Raw genomic sequence first — 17,250 nt, 5'->3', positions numbered from 1 at the left:
AATTACTTGTTTCACACGTAATTGACTAGTTAGGTAACCAACCAACTAATTAACTGTTTTGACAGTTGAGATAGTTATGATAGTTAGTTGTGTTAGGTTTGTGTATTGTGATTGGCCGCATTTTGTTAAAATAAGTGTTCTAGCAAGATGTTGGACAGAATATCTTCACATGTTGATACGACATCGTGGCGTGCCTTGTTTCGCTTTCTTGGAATATGATGCCTTGTTTTACTTACCTTCCAACCGAACTCTGAATTATTAATGGAACCTTTCTCTCGAAACTGGAGGGTTATGATAAATAAAATATCTGTGTTCAATAAGTGAATGTTTATACCTTGTAATTCATCTATTGCATGAAGAAAAAAAAACACATCATATTTATGAGTTCATATCACAATTACAAAGATGATACCAACTCACAAAGATCTGTCAATTATTTATGAGCTAATATTTTTTCTGCCACATTGCTTAGTTCAAATCTTGTAATGTGTAAGAGCAGAAGTACCATCTAGTCCTTTTGCTCGAAAGTAGGCTACATAATCAGCAACAGAAGTTTCTCTGTATTTGGGAGGATTGTCTTCTGATAGCAGTTCCTTCATAGGTCCATAGAGCTTTGAAGATGCTTTAAGTGCTGTGGAGAAAAAGCATGCAACGGATATTCTTGGACCAACTTGATTTGCAAGTACTCTATGTACAACACTCTTGAATTTGTCATTTGTAATAAGCTACAATTCAAACAAACAAATAATTAGTTGTATGTTTACATCTATTATCGATCCTTCCAATTAATATCTTAAAAACCTGACCAAAAATCGAATCAATTAGACCTTTAGGTCATGGTTTAATATTGGTTCAAACACGATCGATCCTGGTGACACATGATTATTAAAAAGTAAAATTATCAACAAAATAAACAACGTAAAAAAGGTTAAACAGTTGAACCCAGTTCAATCCTAGTACAATTTGATAAAAGCAAACTCAATGTAATCGAGTCAAACCAGCCGGTAAACTGATTCAATTGGTTGAAACAGTCGATTCAATCTATATTTAAGCCAATGCTTCGAACTACAACAAACAAAAACAAACAAGTTCTACCTCATTAGGAGGAATCTATCATTCTTCTATGAATAATAATGCATTTTGCGTATAAATAAAGATGAGGGCTAGAGAAGGAAAACTAGGTAGTCATTTGTGAAAGAGTAAGGTCATTTTGGCATAGGACAGTGCACATTCTCCAAGCTAGGCAGTGTTCTATCTCTGTATATAGAATGTATTACTTTATTCTACTAAAAATGACTAGTAAAGTTTGAGAGATCTAGTATATGATGAACTAGTCAAGTTACTTGTAAAGTAAACAATAGAAGAAGGCACAAAAAACATAACATAACACCTCAAATGAGATAGATGATAAGGCATGCTATATGCTTGAAGCCAAGTTGAAAATGCAGGAGACTTGACTAATTACAAAGAACCAAAACAGCACCATGATAAATTAGATTAGCCAAATTAGTTTGCATGGTGTGTCCTATTTTTGGAGCTTTGGTGTCTGTTTTGCTTAGTGCTGGACTCATTCCGATTGCTCAATAAGTGGCATATTGATTCTAACAATTTAAGGACATATACACATAAGAATACATAAAACTTGCCTGCAAAAGATCACCAACATTAACTATGAGAGCTCCAGATACAGGTGTTATATCAATCCATTTATCTTCATAAAGAACTTGGAGGCCACCAATATGGTCTTGAAGAAGCACTGTGAGGAAATCATTATCAGAATGCTTTGTTGTTCCGACAGTCAATTCTGGTTCAGGACAAGGAGGATAATAATGGCAAAGAGCAATTAGCCCTTCAGCACAACCCATATCTTTTAGATGGTTTGGATTCAGTCCTAAAGCTTCTGACATCAATTCAAATAGTAAAGTTCCTAGATTCATCACCTGTTTCCCATATTCTAGTATTACATCTCTGTAAGAATAAACAATGAATATTAAAGTATTAACACCAATTAAATATGCGACGATATATTGTAACCAACAGAGTGGTCTCGCTGCAATTCATTAAAAGAAAAGGCTAAGTTTGAATACCTTAACTTAGGTCTTATGAAACACTAACATATACACGAGTAGCGAAGGAATTGATAATGATAAGTGAACGCCATTAATAATTTGAAAATATAGTATAAAAAATTATAACATGTCAGACACCGGACTCACCTTTAATTGAAGTGTCGGTGCCATAAGATAAATTTTATACACATGCTTTGAAACATACCTGCACACTGCGGGAAAATCTTCTGGTTTGGGAGTATCAGGAGCCAAGTAACACGCAAAACTATCCCTCCAATTGAGTGCCGGAGAGCTATAAATATCAAAATTACTATTATAAACAAAGGATCTATTCATATCTCTTGTATACAAACTTTTTTTGGCTTCTGTAGCCTGTTCATAAAACCTTTTCACCCCATCTTTCAACTCCTCAAGAACACTCAAAGGGATTCCATGATTAACAACCTGAAAAAAACCCCAAGTTTCACATGCTTCCTTGATATTGTCGACAATTCCTTGATGAATACTAGGGTCTTGATTATCAATATCTTTAAGGTCTATGACAGGAATAACATGGCTTGTGTTGTTGGCTTCCTCATATTTGTCTGGTTGATGATGGAATAAGGTTGGTATCTTCTTAACTCCTGCATCAACAAGTCCTTTTACACCTGCTTTTGTTTCATCAAATGCTATGCGCTCACTCAATATAGAATCAAAGTTAGGCTTGGTTGTATCAATGGTTCCCATGCTTCTTGAATGAGTAGAAGAAGCAAGAATTATATTATGTCACAAAAAAGACAGAGTTAGGTATATAAACAAATATGTGGACTCAAATGTTTAAAGAGTTACAATTAAGGTAAAAATTATGAAGAGCTACAAAGCATTGACATAGACACGGAAAACGGTTATAACGCTGAAACATCAATGCCATTATTAATTTGAGAAGGTGAATTTTTTTTTTTATAAGAGTGAAAAATTTGAATGTTATCACATGACATGTGTTAGTGTTAGTATCGGACAATGACATATATCGGACACAGGTCTTAAATGTCAATGTTATATAGACCGAGAGAATCCGGATTCAGTACATTATTTATTACCAAACTTTACTCATCTTTCTACTGAAGTTCATATTAGCATATAATTTTTATTGAGAATGAAAGGTTTAAGAAAATAAGTTACATTAAAAACTTTACAATTTGTGTATAGAATCTTGATTAATTAACCAACCCTATGAGACATTTGTATAAACTTAGACCCTCTAAATGGATGCATCAGTCTCAAAAGACAAAATTAAATTGTTTAGTCATAAGATTTATTTTATGATTTGGATTTTGGACTTCCATGGATAGGGAAAAGGATAAGATCAACAGGCCAACTGCTGCCCCCTTGGTCAGGCCTTGATGTAAGAGAAATAAATATCACTATTTAAATAACTTCACATTATCCTTATCTTCATTATTGTGGCTGTAGATTTTAGAGTTAAAATTTCCTTATGAATATAAAGCATAATAAATATGAATATCTGTGTGGGAGAAAAAACTCATTAATAAACATAATCAAGCTTATTTAATTTTTATAAACAGAGTTATGTTAATGGTTTCCATTTAGTGCAATCATAAGAATGATTTTTCATTTAAAAATAACAATAATTATTTTTCACTTAAATATTTAAACATTTTTGGACCATGCTAATTAACAGAACTCGATTCAATTTCAACATAGATTTCTTTTGCCTTTTAGGCTCGTTGTTTGAAAGATTGTAGAATACCGACCAATGATAATAAGTTCCCGAGAGAAATTGAGTTAAAGCAAGTTTTACTAGGAAAAAAACGACCACGTTAAAGTGCGAAAATTTGATAGATTATGCAATTACTTGCTTCACAAGTAATTGACTAGTTAGGTAACTAACTGTTTTTGACAGTTAAGATAGTTATGATAGCTAGTTGTAGATGGTTAACCAACTATAGTTGGATTTGTATAGTTCTATGCATAGTATAAAGTGTGAGATCACAATGTACAATCCATATTTGTGAATACCATTTTTCTCTATATTCAATATCTAGTTCATAAAAGATTTCTCTGCTATTCTTTCATCTATGGAGGTTAAGTTTTATCTCTTTGCAGATCTAACATAAGCAACCTTTAATTTCAATAGGTGAATGTTTATACTTTGTAATTCATCCATAGCATGAAATAGAAGAAACGACATCATATTTCTAGTTCATGTCATATCTTGTGGAATTGATGAATAAATATACCACAACCAACTAACCAAGTTCATTCAAATATTTGTTTTTTCTTCCACATTGTCCAGTTCAAATCCTGTAATGTGTAAGAGCAGAAGTACCATCCAATCCTTTTTTTACAAAGTAGGTTACATAGTCTGCAACTGTGGTTTCTCTGTATTTAGGAGGATTGTCTTCTGATAATAGTTCTTTCATAGGTCCATAGAGCTTTGAAGATGACCTATTACCTGTAGAGAAAAAGCTTGCTACAGATATTCTTGGACCAATTTTATTTGCAAGTACTTTGTGTTCAAAACTCTTGAATCTGTCATTTGTTATAAGCTACAAGATAAACAAACAAATAATTAGCTATGTAGAAAAAGAAATAAAATATAGCTATATGTTTAAATCTAATTTTTATTCTACCGATTAATATCTTCAAAACCAAATCGGACATTGAACTGATGAGACCTCTAGGTCATGGTTGAATCGGATGAAAATAACGCTAAAAAGGTAAGAATATCAAATGATGTAAATAAGGAAAAGTTAAAAACATCGTTTAGCATCAGTACGAGAGATCTAGTTTATGTTGAACTAGTCAAATTACTAGTAAATTAAGCAACAGTAGAAGGCACAAAAGGCATAATAACACCTCAAATTAGATGGAAATAAGGTATTACAGTTTAGGATGGTTCCAACTCAACCATCAAAGCCTTATTCAGCTTGTAAGGTGACGGATGCCTTCTACTTATAAACACATTTTCATACGATAATTCATTGAATGATGGACTCATAACACTCACTTCTACGCCCATGACTAAACATCTAGAGCGTAACCGGATAGCCTGTATCCCTATGGATCTTGGATAGACTCTGATACTATCTGGGAATTTTGATTGTGCTAACTCAACTCTAAAAAAACGTGCTAGCATGGTGAAAAATGCATTCTGCTTATAAATACATTTTCATATCATATTTTATCGAGACGGTCCATAGACCGGATACCGAGTTTTTAAAAAATATCATTTTTTCTCCAATGTAGGACTCTTAACATAATACGTATAATATGCTTGAAACCTAACAGCACTATGATTAATTACAAAATCCAAACAGCACTATGATCAATTATCCATTTTAGTTTGCATGGTTTCTCCAATTTTAGTAGCTTTCGTGTCTGCTTTACTTAGTGCAGGAAACATTCTGATTGCTCAATAAGTGCTATGTTGATTTTTGTTTTTCTCTTTTCAGTATGGTACATAATTACTAACAATTTCTGAAAATATACACACAAAACTTACCTGCAGAAGATCACCAACATTAACTATGAGAGATCCAGGTACAGGTGCTATATCAATCCATTTATCTTCATAAAGAACTTGGAGACCACCTATATGGTCTTGTAGAAGCACTGTCAGAATACTTGGTTGTTCCCACAGTCAATTCTGGTTCAGGACAAGGAGGATAATAATGGCAAAGAGCAAATAACCCTTGAGTACAATCCATATCTTTTAGATGATTTGGATGCAAACCTAAATCTTCAGATAACAATTCAAACAATAAAGTCCCTAGATTCATCATGTGTTTTCCATATTCTAGTATTATATCTCTGCAAGAATAAATAGCCAATTAGAAGAAAAGTCCATCAATAATTTCTATAAATTTGAAAATTGTATAATTGAATGTAATTAATCAGACACTGAAGACACCTTCAATCTGAAGTGTCGACGGTGCTAAAATTAGAATAACCAAAGTTCAAGGAGCACATAATTTTTTTTATACACATGCATACAAATGTACTAGTACCTGCATACCACAGGAATCTCTTCTGGTTTGAGAGTATCAGGTGGAGCCAAGTAACAAGCAAAAGTATCTCTCCAATTGAGTGCTGGTGGGCTATAAATATCATAATTGCTATTGTAAATAAAAGATCTATTCATATCTCTTGTATAAAAATCTTTTTTGACTTCTGTGTCTTGTTCATAAAACCTTTTCACCCCATCTTTCAACTCCTCAAGAACACTCAAAGGGATTCCATGATTAACAACCTGAAAAAAACCTAATGTTTCACATGCTTCCTTGATTTTGCCAACAATCCCTTGGTAAATACTTGGATCTTTATTATCAATATCTACAAGATCTATGACAGGAATAACATGGCTTGTGTTGTTGGCTTTCTGGTATTTGTCAGGTTGACAATGGAATATCTCAGGTATCCTCTTAAGTCCTCCATCAACAAGTCCTTTCACACCAGATTTTGTTTCATCAAATGCTTTGCGTTCATTCATTACAGAATCAAGGTTAGGCATGGTTGCATCAATGGTTCCCATATTTCTTATGCTTGTAGTGGTTCTGGAGTGAGTAGAAGTAGCAAGAATTATATTATATATGGCACACCAGAGACAAAGAGTTACGTATATAAACAAGTATATATATGTGGACTCAAATCGTTAATGAGTTACAATTATGGTAGAAATCTTGGAGTGCTACGAAGCATTGCCATAGACATGGACAATGGTTTTAACACTGAAACATCGCTACCATTAATAAATTTGCGAAGGTGAAAAACTTGAATGCAATCTCGTGTCAGTACGTATAGGACAAAGACATATGTAAGATGATTGATCTTAAATATTGATGTTATATATATTGAGAGTTTCTGAATTCGATAAATAGTTCTTGATCAAACTTTACTTGTCTTTGGATCGAACTTCATATTTTCATAGCATTTTTATGGAGAATGAATGGTTAATAAAATAAAATAGAGTTACACAAAGTAACATTAAAAACTTTAGAATTTATTCTGTAAAGAATATTGATTAGTTAACCCTTCATCAATCTCAATTTAGTTTACCTGAAACAATTATTTAGTCAAAAGATTTTTATTTTATGATTAAGACTTTCATGGATAGGGAAAAAGATAAGATCAACAGCTGCCTCCAAAAGATTTAATAGAACTTCACATTTTCCTTATCTTTATTATTGTGGCCGTTGATTTTTGAGTTAAAATCTCTTGATGAATACAAAGCATAATAAATATGAATATATATGTGGGACAAAAAACTCATTAATAGTGAATGGTTCACCTCTTTATTACTAGCATGTGAAGAAAGAACAATTTTTCAGAGTGCTAAGAAAGTTACATCACATAATGCAATTCTTTTGTATAGGCAGCACATTCTGCAATTCTAATTTCGTGAATCAAGCTTATTTAACTTTTATAAATAGTTATGTTAGTATTTTCAATTATCTGCAATCATAATAATAGTTATGTTAGTATTTTCAATTAGTTGCAATCATGATAATAGGATTCAAATCTAAGTATAAGAGGTTGCGATTTTGACCCCTTAACAAAATAAAATACAATCTAGCCCCTAAGTATTTTCCCTTTTGCAGTTTTGGCCCCCTAGGTAAATTTTGATCAAGACAATGCTGATGTGGATGCCACATGTATAATTATTTTTTATTTTTTATTGTTTTAATTAAAAAAAAAATTACACCTATGGCGTCAACATCATCGTTGACTTGGTCAAACTTGGTCTGGGGTCAAAATTGCAAAAAGGACAGCACTTAGGGGGTTGAATTGTATTTTATTTTGTTATGGGGCCGAAATCGCAATTTCATGATACTTAGGGGCCAAAACTGCTATTAAACCTAACTTTTAACTCCAATGTCTAAGGTGGACCATCTACAATGTTGGTTCACTAAAGACCTAAGTTTTTAAATTTTAATCATTTGATATTTTTTCTTCAAAAATAAAACTTTTAGATCATGCATATCTACTAGATCTAATAGTGCATCATCATGACCTACTTTTTTTACCTTTCTTAATCTTGTTTTCTCTACCTATTCATCATCTTCATGCATTTATAAAAACTCAAACAAACCTGGGAAAATCTAGAAAAAGATACTAGAAAAACACAAAATCATCGCTGACATCTTCAGGAATTGAGCGACTAAGTTTCAAGAATCAAGCTGTAACATCCCAAACGACTTTAAGCATTGGTGACTGACCCTACAAACCAATACGAGTCTTTTCAGCGTGTTTTGTCCTCACTCGCACGCTTACCGGAAAACTTCCCATTAGGTCACCCATCCAAAGACTACTCCAAGTCAAGCACGCTTAACTGTGGAGTTATTATGGAATGGGCTACCAAAAAGAAAATGCATCTTGTTGATATAGGTAGTATCAAACAATTCTTATAAGCCTTCCTTCAACCATGTAGTCTCATACCTACACAGCCTCAGGATCCCTCTCATTCCGATGTGATTCTGTTCCTCTAGAAGTTGTCGGAAGCCGTTAATTATCGTGTTTTGTGCACCGGCGACCATTTCCCGTCCTCGTCGTCAGCCTTGGGTGTTACACAAGCACTATTAGATCTTTTATGAGTTTTTTCTTGGTTTGTTTGACTTTTTAAAATTTGATCTAGTCGGTTGGACAGGTCGGAAAATGATAAATACATACAATGATTGTTGATGCACAAAGCAACATTTCTCCTCCTTTCTAAAGAGCAGCAGCCACAGCGGCATCCACCGCTTGTCCCATATTCATGGATAACATCCATTCCAATTTAGAGCATCATTGTCGTTTGTGGCAATTTTGAAGGAAAGTAGGATACTATAACATGATCGAATTTAGGAATAAAGTACGATTGAAACAAATGAATTTAAGGTGTGATAACATGATATGATACTATGATAGCATAATTATAGGTGATTATAATATAATATAATCATTTCATATAGGCTCAACATGAACAAGATGAACAATGAATTTTGAGTGCTGAATTTGAAAAGCTTCGTGGTGACGTTAATAGGTACAAGAAGAACAAAGACTTCGTGAAATGGCTTCCACAAATGTTGCATGAAGTGCTTATGGCCTTCTTGTCCCTATTCACCTGATCACCATGAAAATTTTCAATCTCAACCCTAAAAAATTCATTCTCTTCTTGTTCATTTTGAGCCTAGATGTGAAATAATTATGTTATGTTATGATCACCTATAATAGTAAAAAGAAAAATATAACCTTCTAATCGAATTATGGAAAACATATTAAGAACATATAGATATGTAATTTTTTATATACAAATTCAAAGTATAATTGTTGTGATGGAGAGGGAGAAACATTTAGTGTTAGATGTGATTGCACCGAAGAGTATTGCTTTGAATATATAGATGAAGATTCATGCTAATGGCTTGTCTATGCATTAGGTCATGGTTTCATTTAGGTTTTCATTCATTTGCCAACCCTAGTCAACAAACTCATTTTCTTTCAAGGTAACAAATTAATAGCGCGTATAATTAATTTCCCTTTTTTTGTTGTGAAAAAAACAATATAATTATTTTTCCTTATTTTTGCTGTGAACAACACAGTATAATTATTTTTCCTTTTTTTGTTGTAAAAAAATAATATAATTATTTTTCCTTATTTTTGATGTGAACAAAACAATATAACTATTTTTCCTTAATTAATAATATAGTCTAATCGTTATCTTTGACCGTTTCTATGTATGCTTTGAGGATAATAACAAGTCCTTTCATGAGAATAAATATAACAGATCTTTAAAATATAAGAAAAGAGATTTTAGTCATGTTTTAGAAACGTTTGGATTGGCTTATTTTGAGCTTATGTGGGCTTATCTACTCTCATAAGCCTTTTTAAAGGTGTTTGGGTAAATAAATAAAAACAGCTTATCATAGTTTCATAAGCTGCTTATGTCATATTTTAATAAGCCTAAATTTTCAGCTTACCCTCCGGCTTAACAAGGAGCTTATGAATTTATGTAACCTCCTTCGATTCTCTCCGGATCCACTTTTTCAAAACATATATTTTATTTTATTTTTTTGTTTTTAGAAAAAAAAAATATATTTTAATTATAATGTTATTTATCTTTAGCGGTGCATAAGTAACAAAATTGATATATGTTTATCTTACTAAAGTAACACACGTAACTAAGATTTCTTTTTTTTGTTTTAAGGAAGACTTTTATTATTTTTTTGTTACGTAACAAAATGAAACTGAATAAAAAAAACAAACTTAACTTGTCTTTTTTTAGTAACAAATTGTATACTAATATATATATATATATATATATATATATATATATATATATATATATATATATATATATGATAAGTTTAAAATCATAATTTCTCAAGTTTATTTATGCAGAGTGTTTACGCAGCATACACTTAGGTAACTTTAATTTTTTTTTTTTAAGGACGAATATTGATTATACTATATATATAATTATAACTAATATATTATAATATTGTTTTTTTACATCTTGATTAATTTTATCAAAATAAATCTTGATAATTGTGGTTCAATTCTTTGATTTTTTTTTAATATTTCGATAATTGCTTATGTAATATCACATCCAAACACTTCAATTTATGTAAGTACTTTTTAGTGTACATATCCAAACATAAATAGCTTATCAAGTATAAGAGCTTATGATGTAAGCTCTAATGTTATAAGCCCTAATGCTATAAGCATCTATATAAGTTGTTTATCCAAACGGGGCCTAAATCTATTTTATATAATTACCCTAATTTAATAATGTTTTTTGAAGGGCTAATTAGTAATAATGTTGGTGACTTTTAGAAAGGCAGGTTTTCAAAAAAAATAAAAATCTTGATCTTTTTTGTTACACCTAGAAGATTTTTTTTTTTGGATAATAGAAAGATTTGTTTTAAAAATATATAGAAGACAGATTTGTGTTAAAAATGTAACGAAGAAAGATTTGTTTTAAAAATATATATAGAATCTTATTTCCTTAAAAATAGGGTATTTTATACTATATATAGGTTAAAAGCCATTAGGGTTGCAGTGAAAAACATATCTAATACTTTTACTCATTGAGTTTTTGTTCCTTTGTTTTCGATCCACTGCTTTTGTTTCGAAGGAATCTAGCTATTACGATGAGAAGGGACGAAGTATCTGCGAGAAAGAAGCCATCATCATCGGTGCTTTTGTTTCAAAGGAATCCTGTTATGATGAAAAGAAAGGATCAAACACCTTTGGTTGATCTTTGTGTTGAGAAAGGTATTGATAATGTAAAATACCTTGGAGATGTTAGTCATGTTGATCATGATATGCTTGAGAGAATCTTGCCTCACTGCACACTTGACCAGTTGATGCATATTGAGAAGTCCACTCAAGGGATGGATTTGAGCCCTATAACAGATCAATTGTGGAGAAAGTTCTTTGAGAAGCAGTTTGGTATAAATTGCACTAATGAAGTAGTTAAGAAGATGAAAGAAAAAAGAGTTTCATTCACTTGGTTGCAGCTGTATGAGGCTAAGGTCAAAAGAGTGGCTCAGACTGAGAATGAAGCAGTTGATCGACTCGCGCAACGCTACAAGGAAGAAGATGCAAGAAAACAAAGCAGGAAAATCAAAACATGCACCAAACTTCCACCCAGCGAAAGAAGATTTTGTGGAGATAATGGATCTGGATACAACTTGTCAGTGAAGAGCAGCAACATAATGAAGAAGTCAAAGAAGGATTTTCTTAATAGCTTGGAGGTCAAAAATAACACAGCAATGAAAAGGAGAGGAATTGGTTCAACTTCCAAATATCTCACTTTTTAAGAACGAAATTTTAGGGTCAGGCAATGAAGATAACAATGCTATGTATCATTATTTGCTTTTAGATAACAATGCTAGTTTCATTGTAAGTTGTAACTCTTACTTTGATAAGTGTATTCTATATTGAAACTCTTTGTCTCCTTATTATTGTTTCAATGAATCCTTTATCATGTTCCAAAAGTAATCCACAAATCAGCAAGAACTATAAACAGCTCGAATGTTATTTAAAAATTCATAATTAGTAATCACTCAAGAACCAAAGTTATGAAAATCGGGACTTTACTTCAAGTCGAAAGAGAGTAGCAAAATCGGAACTCGTAAAATCGCAATCAAAATCGAAGGATTTTACTCATGGACTTTTGTAGAATCGATGTAGGATAGCAAAGTCGGGACTCGTAAAATCGCAATCAAAATCGAGGATTCTACCAAAACAAAAATAATGTTAAATATATGTTATAAGAATGAAATTTTTTGGCCTTTTGGGTATTTATAGAACGAGTCATATGGATTCAAATCAGGTCAATTTACGAACCGGGTGAAAAATTGACCCTTATAAAAAAAAATGAACAAAATCCTTCAAAATCCTGCGGTTTTGAATGGATTTCACGATTTTGTGCGTTTAGTGCGATTTTGATAGGAATTTGTCTGTTTTTGGGACTTTGCTATGGATTTGAGTCGTTGAAGCTACACAATGTCGCCAAAATCAGGATTTTGAGACTTAAGTCGGGTTTTTGATAACAATGTCAAGAACTTTAGGTTGCAATTGATTTCACAAAAGCACTGAATGGACAAGTTTCATCACTTACAGATATCGTCATGGTTGAATTTCTTATGGCATGTTGTGATACACAACATATGTCATTCACTTTGAAAATCAATGATTAGGTCAATCAGGTTTAAATCACATGGAAATATATTTATTGGCTTTTTAATTGGCATATTCAAATCTTAGTATTATGCAGAAATGTGAATACTTTTACTTTTAGTTTCTGTGTATAATTGTGTTACTTTGAAACTCATTAATAGTGCGTGGCTCACCTGTTTATTACTAGAATGTGAAGAAAGAACAATTTTCAAGAGTGCTTGGAAAGTTACATCACATAATGCATATCTTTTGTATAGGCAGCACATTCTGCAATTCTAATTTTATGAATCAACGCAGTAACAGTTTTCGTTAGTTTTATACATTTTGGATCATACTGATTAATGACGGAGCTCAATTCAGTTTCAACATAGTCTGCTTTTTTCTTTCTGGCTTGACATTCGAAAGATTGTAGAATACAGGCCAATGATGATAAGTTGCCGAGAGCAATCGATTTGAATCAAGTCTAACTAGGAAAACACTGATCAAACATAAGCAAACGACATTTTTATTTCAGTTAAAGACGAATCGTTTGATAGAATTCAAGCTCAAGTTCTAACCCGAACAATCATTTTCCATATTTTACTTAGGATCGAACTGACCTCTGAGTTATCAGCAAATTCTTTCCCTCAAAACCGGAGGGATATGACAGAAAAAATGACATTTGTTTTCAACAAGTGAATGTTTATGCTTTGTAATTCATCCATAGCATGAAATAGAAATCACATAGCATGAAATAGAAACTCATCATGTTTCTAGTTCGTTCACCAGGATCATTCAATTATTTATAATTCGCAACTACACAACCACCAAGTCATCAAGGTCGTTCAATTATTTATATTAACTAATACTTTTTTCTGCCACATAGCCTAGGTGTCAAATCTTGTAATGTGTAAGAGCAGAAGTACCATCTAATCCTTTTTCTACAAAGTACGCTAGATAGTCAGCAACTGTGGTTTCTCTGTATTTAGGAGGATTGTCTTCTGATAATAGATCCTTTATTGGTCCATAGAGCTTTGAGGATGACCAATGACCTGTGGAGAAAAAGCATGCTACAGATATTCGCGGACCAATTTTATTCGCAAGTACTCTGTGTTCAACACTCTTGAATCTGTCATTTGTTATAAGCTACAAGGTAAACAAACTAATAATTAGCCATGCAGCAAAAAAAAACAAAATTTAGCTATTTGTTTACATCTATTGTATATCCTTCCAATTAATATCTTAACAACCAAATCGGAGATCGAACTTATGAAACCTCTAGGTCATTGTTTATTTGGTTCAACTTTGAACCGGATGAAAATATTGCTAAAAAGGTAAAAATATCAAAAATGTAAATAAGGAATAGTGATTGAAGCCGTTGAACCTGGTTCCATCCCAGTTCAATTTAGTTTAACTAGATTGTAATGTAATTATTATAACTTATAAGATATTACATTTTGCCATAGGAAGATGCAGAACCTCCAAGTTATGAAGTGTTCCATCTATGTAATTAGAATTTTATCCATATTTCTTAGTACTAATAAATACATCAAATCAGATGGAAGATAAGATATTACTATTTTGGTTGGTTCAAACTCTACCTCCTACTTATAAACACATTTTCTGACAATAACTCATTAAATGTTGGACTCTTAAACACGCTTCCTACACCCATGACTAAACATCGAGAGACTAACCGGATAGGAAACATCCCAATGGATCTTGGATAGACTCTGATACTATCTAGGAATTTGGATTGACCGAATTCAATCCTAATAAAACCTGCTTGCATGGTGAAATATGCCTTCTACTTGTAAACAAATTTTCATATCATATTTTATCCAATATAGGACTCTTAACAAAATAGTACATTGAAACCAATTTGAAAATGCAAGAGATTCGATTAATTACAAAAGCCAAAACAGAATCATCATAAATTAGATTATCCATTTTAGTTTGCATGGATTGTACTAAGTAGCTTTGGTGTCTGTTTTACAGATTAGTTAGTATAAGACACATTCTGATTGCTCAATAAGTGGCATTTTAATTTTTTTCTTTCATAATGGAAACTATACACATACGGACACAGAAAACTTGCCTGCAGAAGATCACCAATATTAACTATGAGAGCTCCAGATACAGGTGTTATATCAATCCATTTATCTTCATAAAGAACTTGGAGACCACCAATATGGTCTTGGATAAGCACTGTGAGAAAACCATGGTCTGAATGCTTGGCTGTTCCCACAGTCAATTCTGGTTCCGGACAAGAAGGATAATAATGGCAAAGAGCAAATAGTCCTTTAGCACAATCCATATCTTTTAGATGGTTTGGATTCAGACCTAAAGCTTCTGATAACAATTAAAACAGTAAGGTCCCTAGATTTGTCATGTGTTTTCCATATTCTAGAAGTATATCTCTGCAACAAAAAATAGCCAATTAGAAGGAAAAAAATTGAGGATTAAATTCAATTTCAGACCTTCAATAATTTCTATCAATTAGTTTTTTATAATTGTTTTGGTCTTTGCCCTCCGATTTTTAGCGAAAATGGTCGTGGTTATCCTGAGTCCATCCAAGAGATAAGTAAAATCCGACTAAAGATTGTACAATTGAATGCAACTAATCACACACCGAAGACACCTTTAATCTGATGTGTGTCGGTGCTACAAACAGATTACAGAATAACCAAAGTTCAAGGAGCACATAAATTTCATACACATGCATACAGATGTACAAGTACCTGCATACCACAGGAATCTCTTCTGGTTTAAGAGTATCAGGTGGAGCCAAGTAACAAGCAAAAGTATCTCTCCAATTGAGTGCTGGTGGGCTATAAATATCATAATTGCTATTGTAAATAAAAGATCTATTCATATCTCTTGTATAAAAATCTTTTTTGACTTCTGTGTCTTGTTCATAAAACCTTTTCACCCCATCTTTCAACTCCTCAAGAACACTCAAAGGGATTCCATGATTAACAACCTGAAAAAAACCTAATGTTTCACATGCTTCCTTGATTTTGCCAACAATCCCTTGGTAAATACTTGGATCTTTATTATCAATATCTACAAGATCTATGACAGGAATAACATGGCTTGTGTTGTTGGCTTTCTCGTATTTGTCAGGTTGACAATGGAATATCTCAGGTATCCTCTTAAGTCCTCCATCAACAAGTCCTTTCACACCAGATTTTGTTTCATCAAATGCTTTGCGTTCATTCATTACAGAATCAAGGTTAGGCATGGTTGCATCAATGGTTCCCATATTTCTTATGCTTGTATGTATGTAGTGGTTCTGGAGTGAGTAGAAGTTGCAACAGTTATATTATATATATCATACCAAAGAGAAAGAGTTACGTATGTAAACAATGAAAATTAATTTCCATATTCTATAAAATATGGAAAATAAATTGTTTAGTCAAAAGATTTATTTTATGATTGAGACTTCCATGATAGGGAAGAAGATAAGATCAACAGCCGCCTACAAAAGATTTCATAGAACTTCACATTTTCCTTATCTTCAATATTGTTGCTGTAGATTTTTGACTTAAAATCTCTTTATGAATACAAAGCATAATAAATATGAAGCTAAAATATTCCAAAGGTCTATGCAAATATGCTTCGTTTGACTTTTGGTCCTTGTAAAAAAAATGTCGTTTTTTGTCCTCGCAATATTTTTTGTTTTTTAAAAATGCCAATGGGCCCATTGTAGCGGCTAGGTGGCACTCTGATGCCGACGTGACGCATCCTGACTGTGCATAAGTGGCCCCGTGGCATCTGATGTGACTTTTCAATTAATTTAAAATTGTAAAAACAATTTATAAACAATTCAATGGGCCCAGGGGCTTTTTTATAAAACAAAAAATTTTGCGAGGACGAAAAACGACAGTTTTTTTACAAGGACCAAAAGGGAAACGAGGCATATTTGCGGGTCCTTTGAAGTATTTTAGCCTAAATATGAATATATGTGGGACAAAAAACTCATTAATAGTGAGTGGCTGACACTTCTTTTTCTGTTGCTTATGAAGCACGGACGCTACTCGGATTAGGTGTCTCCCGGTGTCGGACACGCGTCGGTCTGACACCGGCACGATACGACACCTATAATTACACTGAATAATGTTATTTTCCTAAATTGTTATCGGTGTCGGTGTTCGTGTTTGTGTCGGTGCTTCATAGGTTGCTTTATTACTAACATGTGAAGAAAGAACAATTTTCCAGAGTGCTAGGAAAGTTACATCACAGACTGCAACTCTTTTGTATAAACAGATTCTGCAATTTTAATTTCATGAATCAAACTTATTTAACTTCTATAAATAGAGTTGTGTTAGTGTTTTGATTAGCTGCAATCATAATAATAGGATTCAAATCGAATAATTACATATTTATATGTGAATGACCTTTTCAATTAATAATAGCAATAACAGTTTTCGCTGAAGTTTTATACATTTTGGATCATACTGATTAATGACGGAGCTCGATTCAGTTTCAACACAGTATGCTTTTTTCTTTCTGATCGACATTCGAAAGATTGTAGAAT

At 32.5% G+C, this 17,250-nt stretch overlaps 3 protein-coding genes and 1 pseudogene across 3 annotated transcripts; 1 reads left to right on the top strand and 3 right to left on the bottom strand.

The window, feature by feature from the left end:
- Positions 1–292: 292 nt before the first annotated feature.
- LOC11431109 (1-aminocyclopropane-1-carboxylate oxidase homolog 3) lies at positions 293–2,994 on the bottom strand. The gene is made up of 3 exons (XM_003626747.4): positions 2,275–2,994; positions 1,647–1,968; positions 293–725 (listed from the first exon to the last, which is right to left on the bottom strand). The coding sequence occupies exons 1-3, from the start codon at positions 2,793–2,795 to the stop codon at positions 474–476; spliced, it is 1,095 nt and encodes a 364-aa protein (XP_003626795.1). The 5' UTR covers positions 2,796–2,994; the 3' UTR covers positions 293–473.
- A 1,174-nt stretch (positions 2,995–4,168) lies between these two features.
- Positions 4,169–16,224, bottom strand: LOC11428586 (1-aminocyclopropane-1-carboxylate oxidase homolog 12-like; annotated as a pseudogene).
- On the top strand, positions 11,212–11,902 carry LOC11420679 (uncharacterized). Its single transcript, XM_003626745.3, has one exon. The coding sequence runs from the start codon at positions 11,270–11,272 to the stop codon at positions 11,867–11,869; it is 600 nt and encodes a 199-aa protein (XP_003626793.2). The 5' UTR covers positions 11,212–11,269; the 3' UTR covers positions 11,870–11,902.
- Positions 13,435–15,897, bottom strand: LOC11421990 (1-aminocyclopropane-1-carboxylate oxidase homolog 7). The gene is made up of 3 exons (XM_024773740.2): positions 15,452–15,897; positions 14,809–15,130; positions 13,435–13,856 (listed from the first exon to the last, which is right to left on the bottom strand). The coding sequence occupies exons 2-3, from the start codon at positions 15,025–15,027 to the stop codon at positions 13,605–13,607; spliced, it is 471 nt and encodes a 156-aa protein (XP_024629508.1). The 5' UTR covers positions 15,028–15,130; positions 15,452–15,897; the 3' UTR covers positions 13,435–13,604.
- Positions 16,225–17,250: the final 1,026 nt, after the last annotated feature.

The sequence above is a fragment of the Medicago truncatula genome, chromosome 8, assembly GCF_003473485.1.
Source record: "Medicago truncatula cultivar Jemalong A17 chromosome 8, MtrunA17r5.0-ANR, whole genome shotgun sequence".
Lineage (NCBI taxonomy): Eukaryota > Viridiplantae > Streptophyta > Magnoliopsida > Fabales > Fabaceae > Medicago > Medicago truncatula.
Note: the sequence above shows the minus strand (reverse complement) of the source record. Positions and strands in the feature narration are given on the sequence as shown.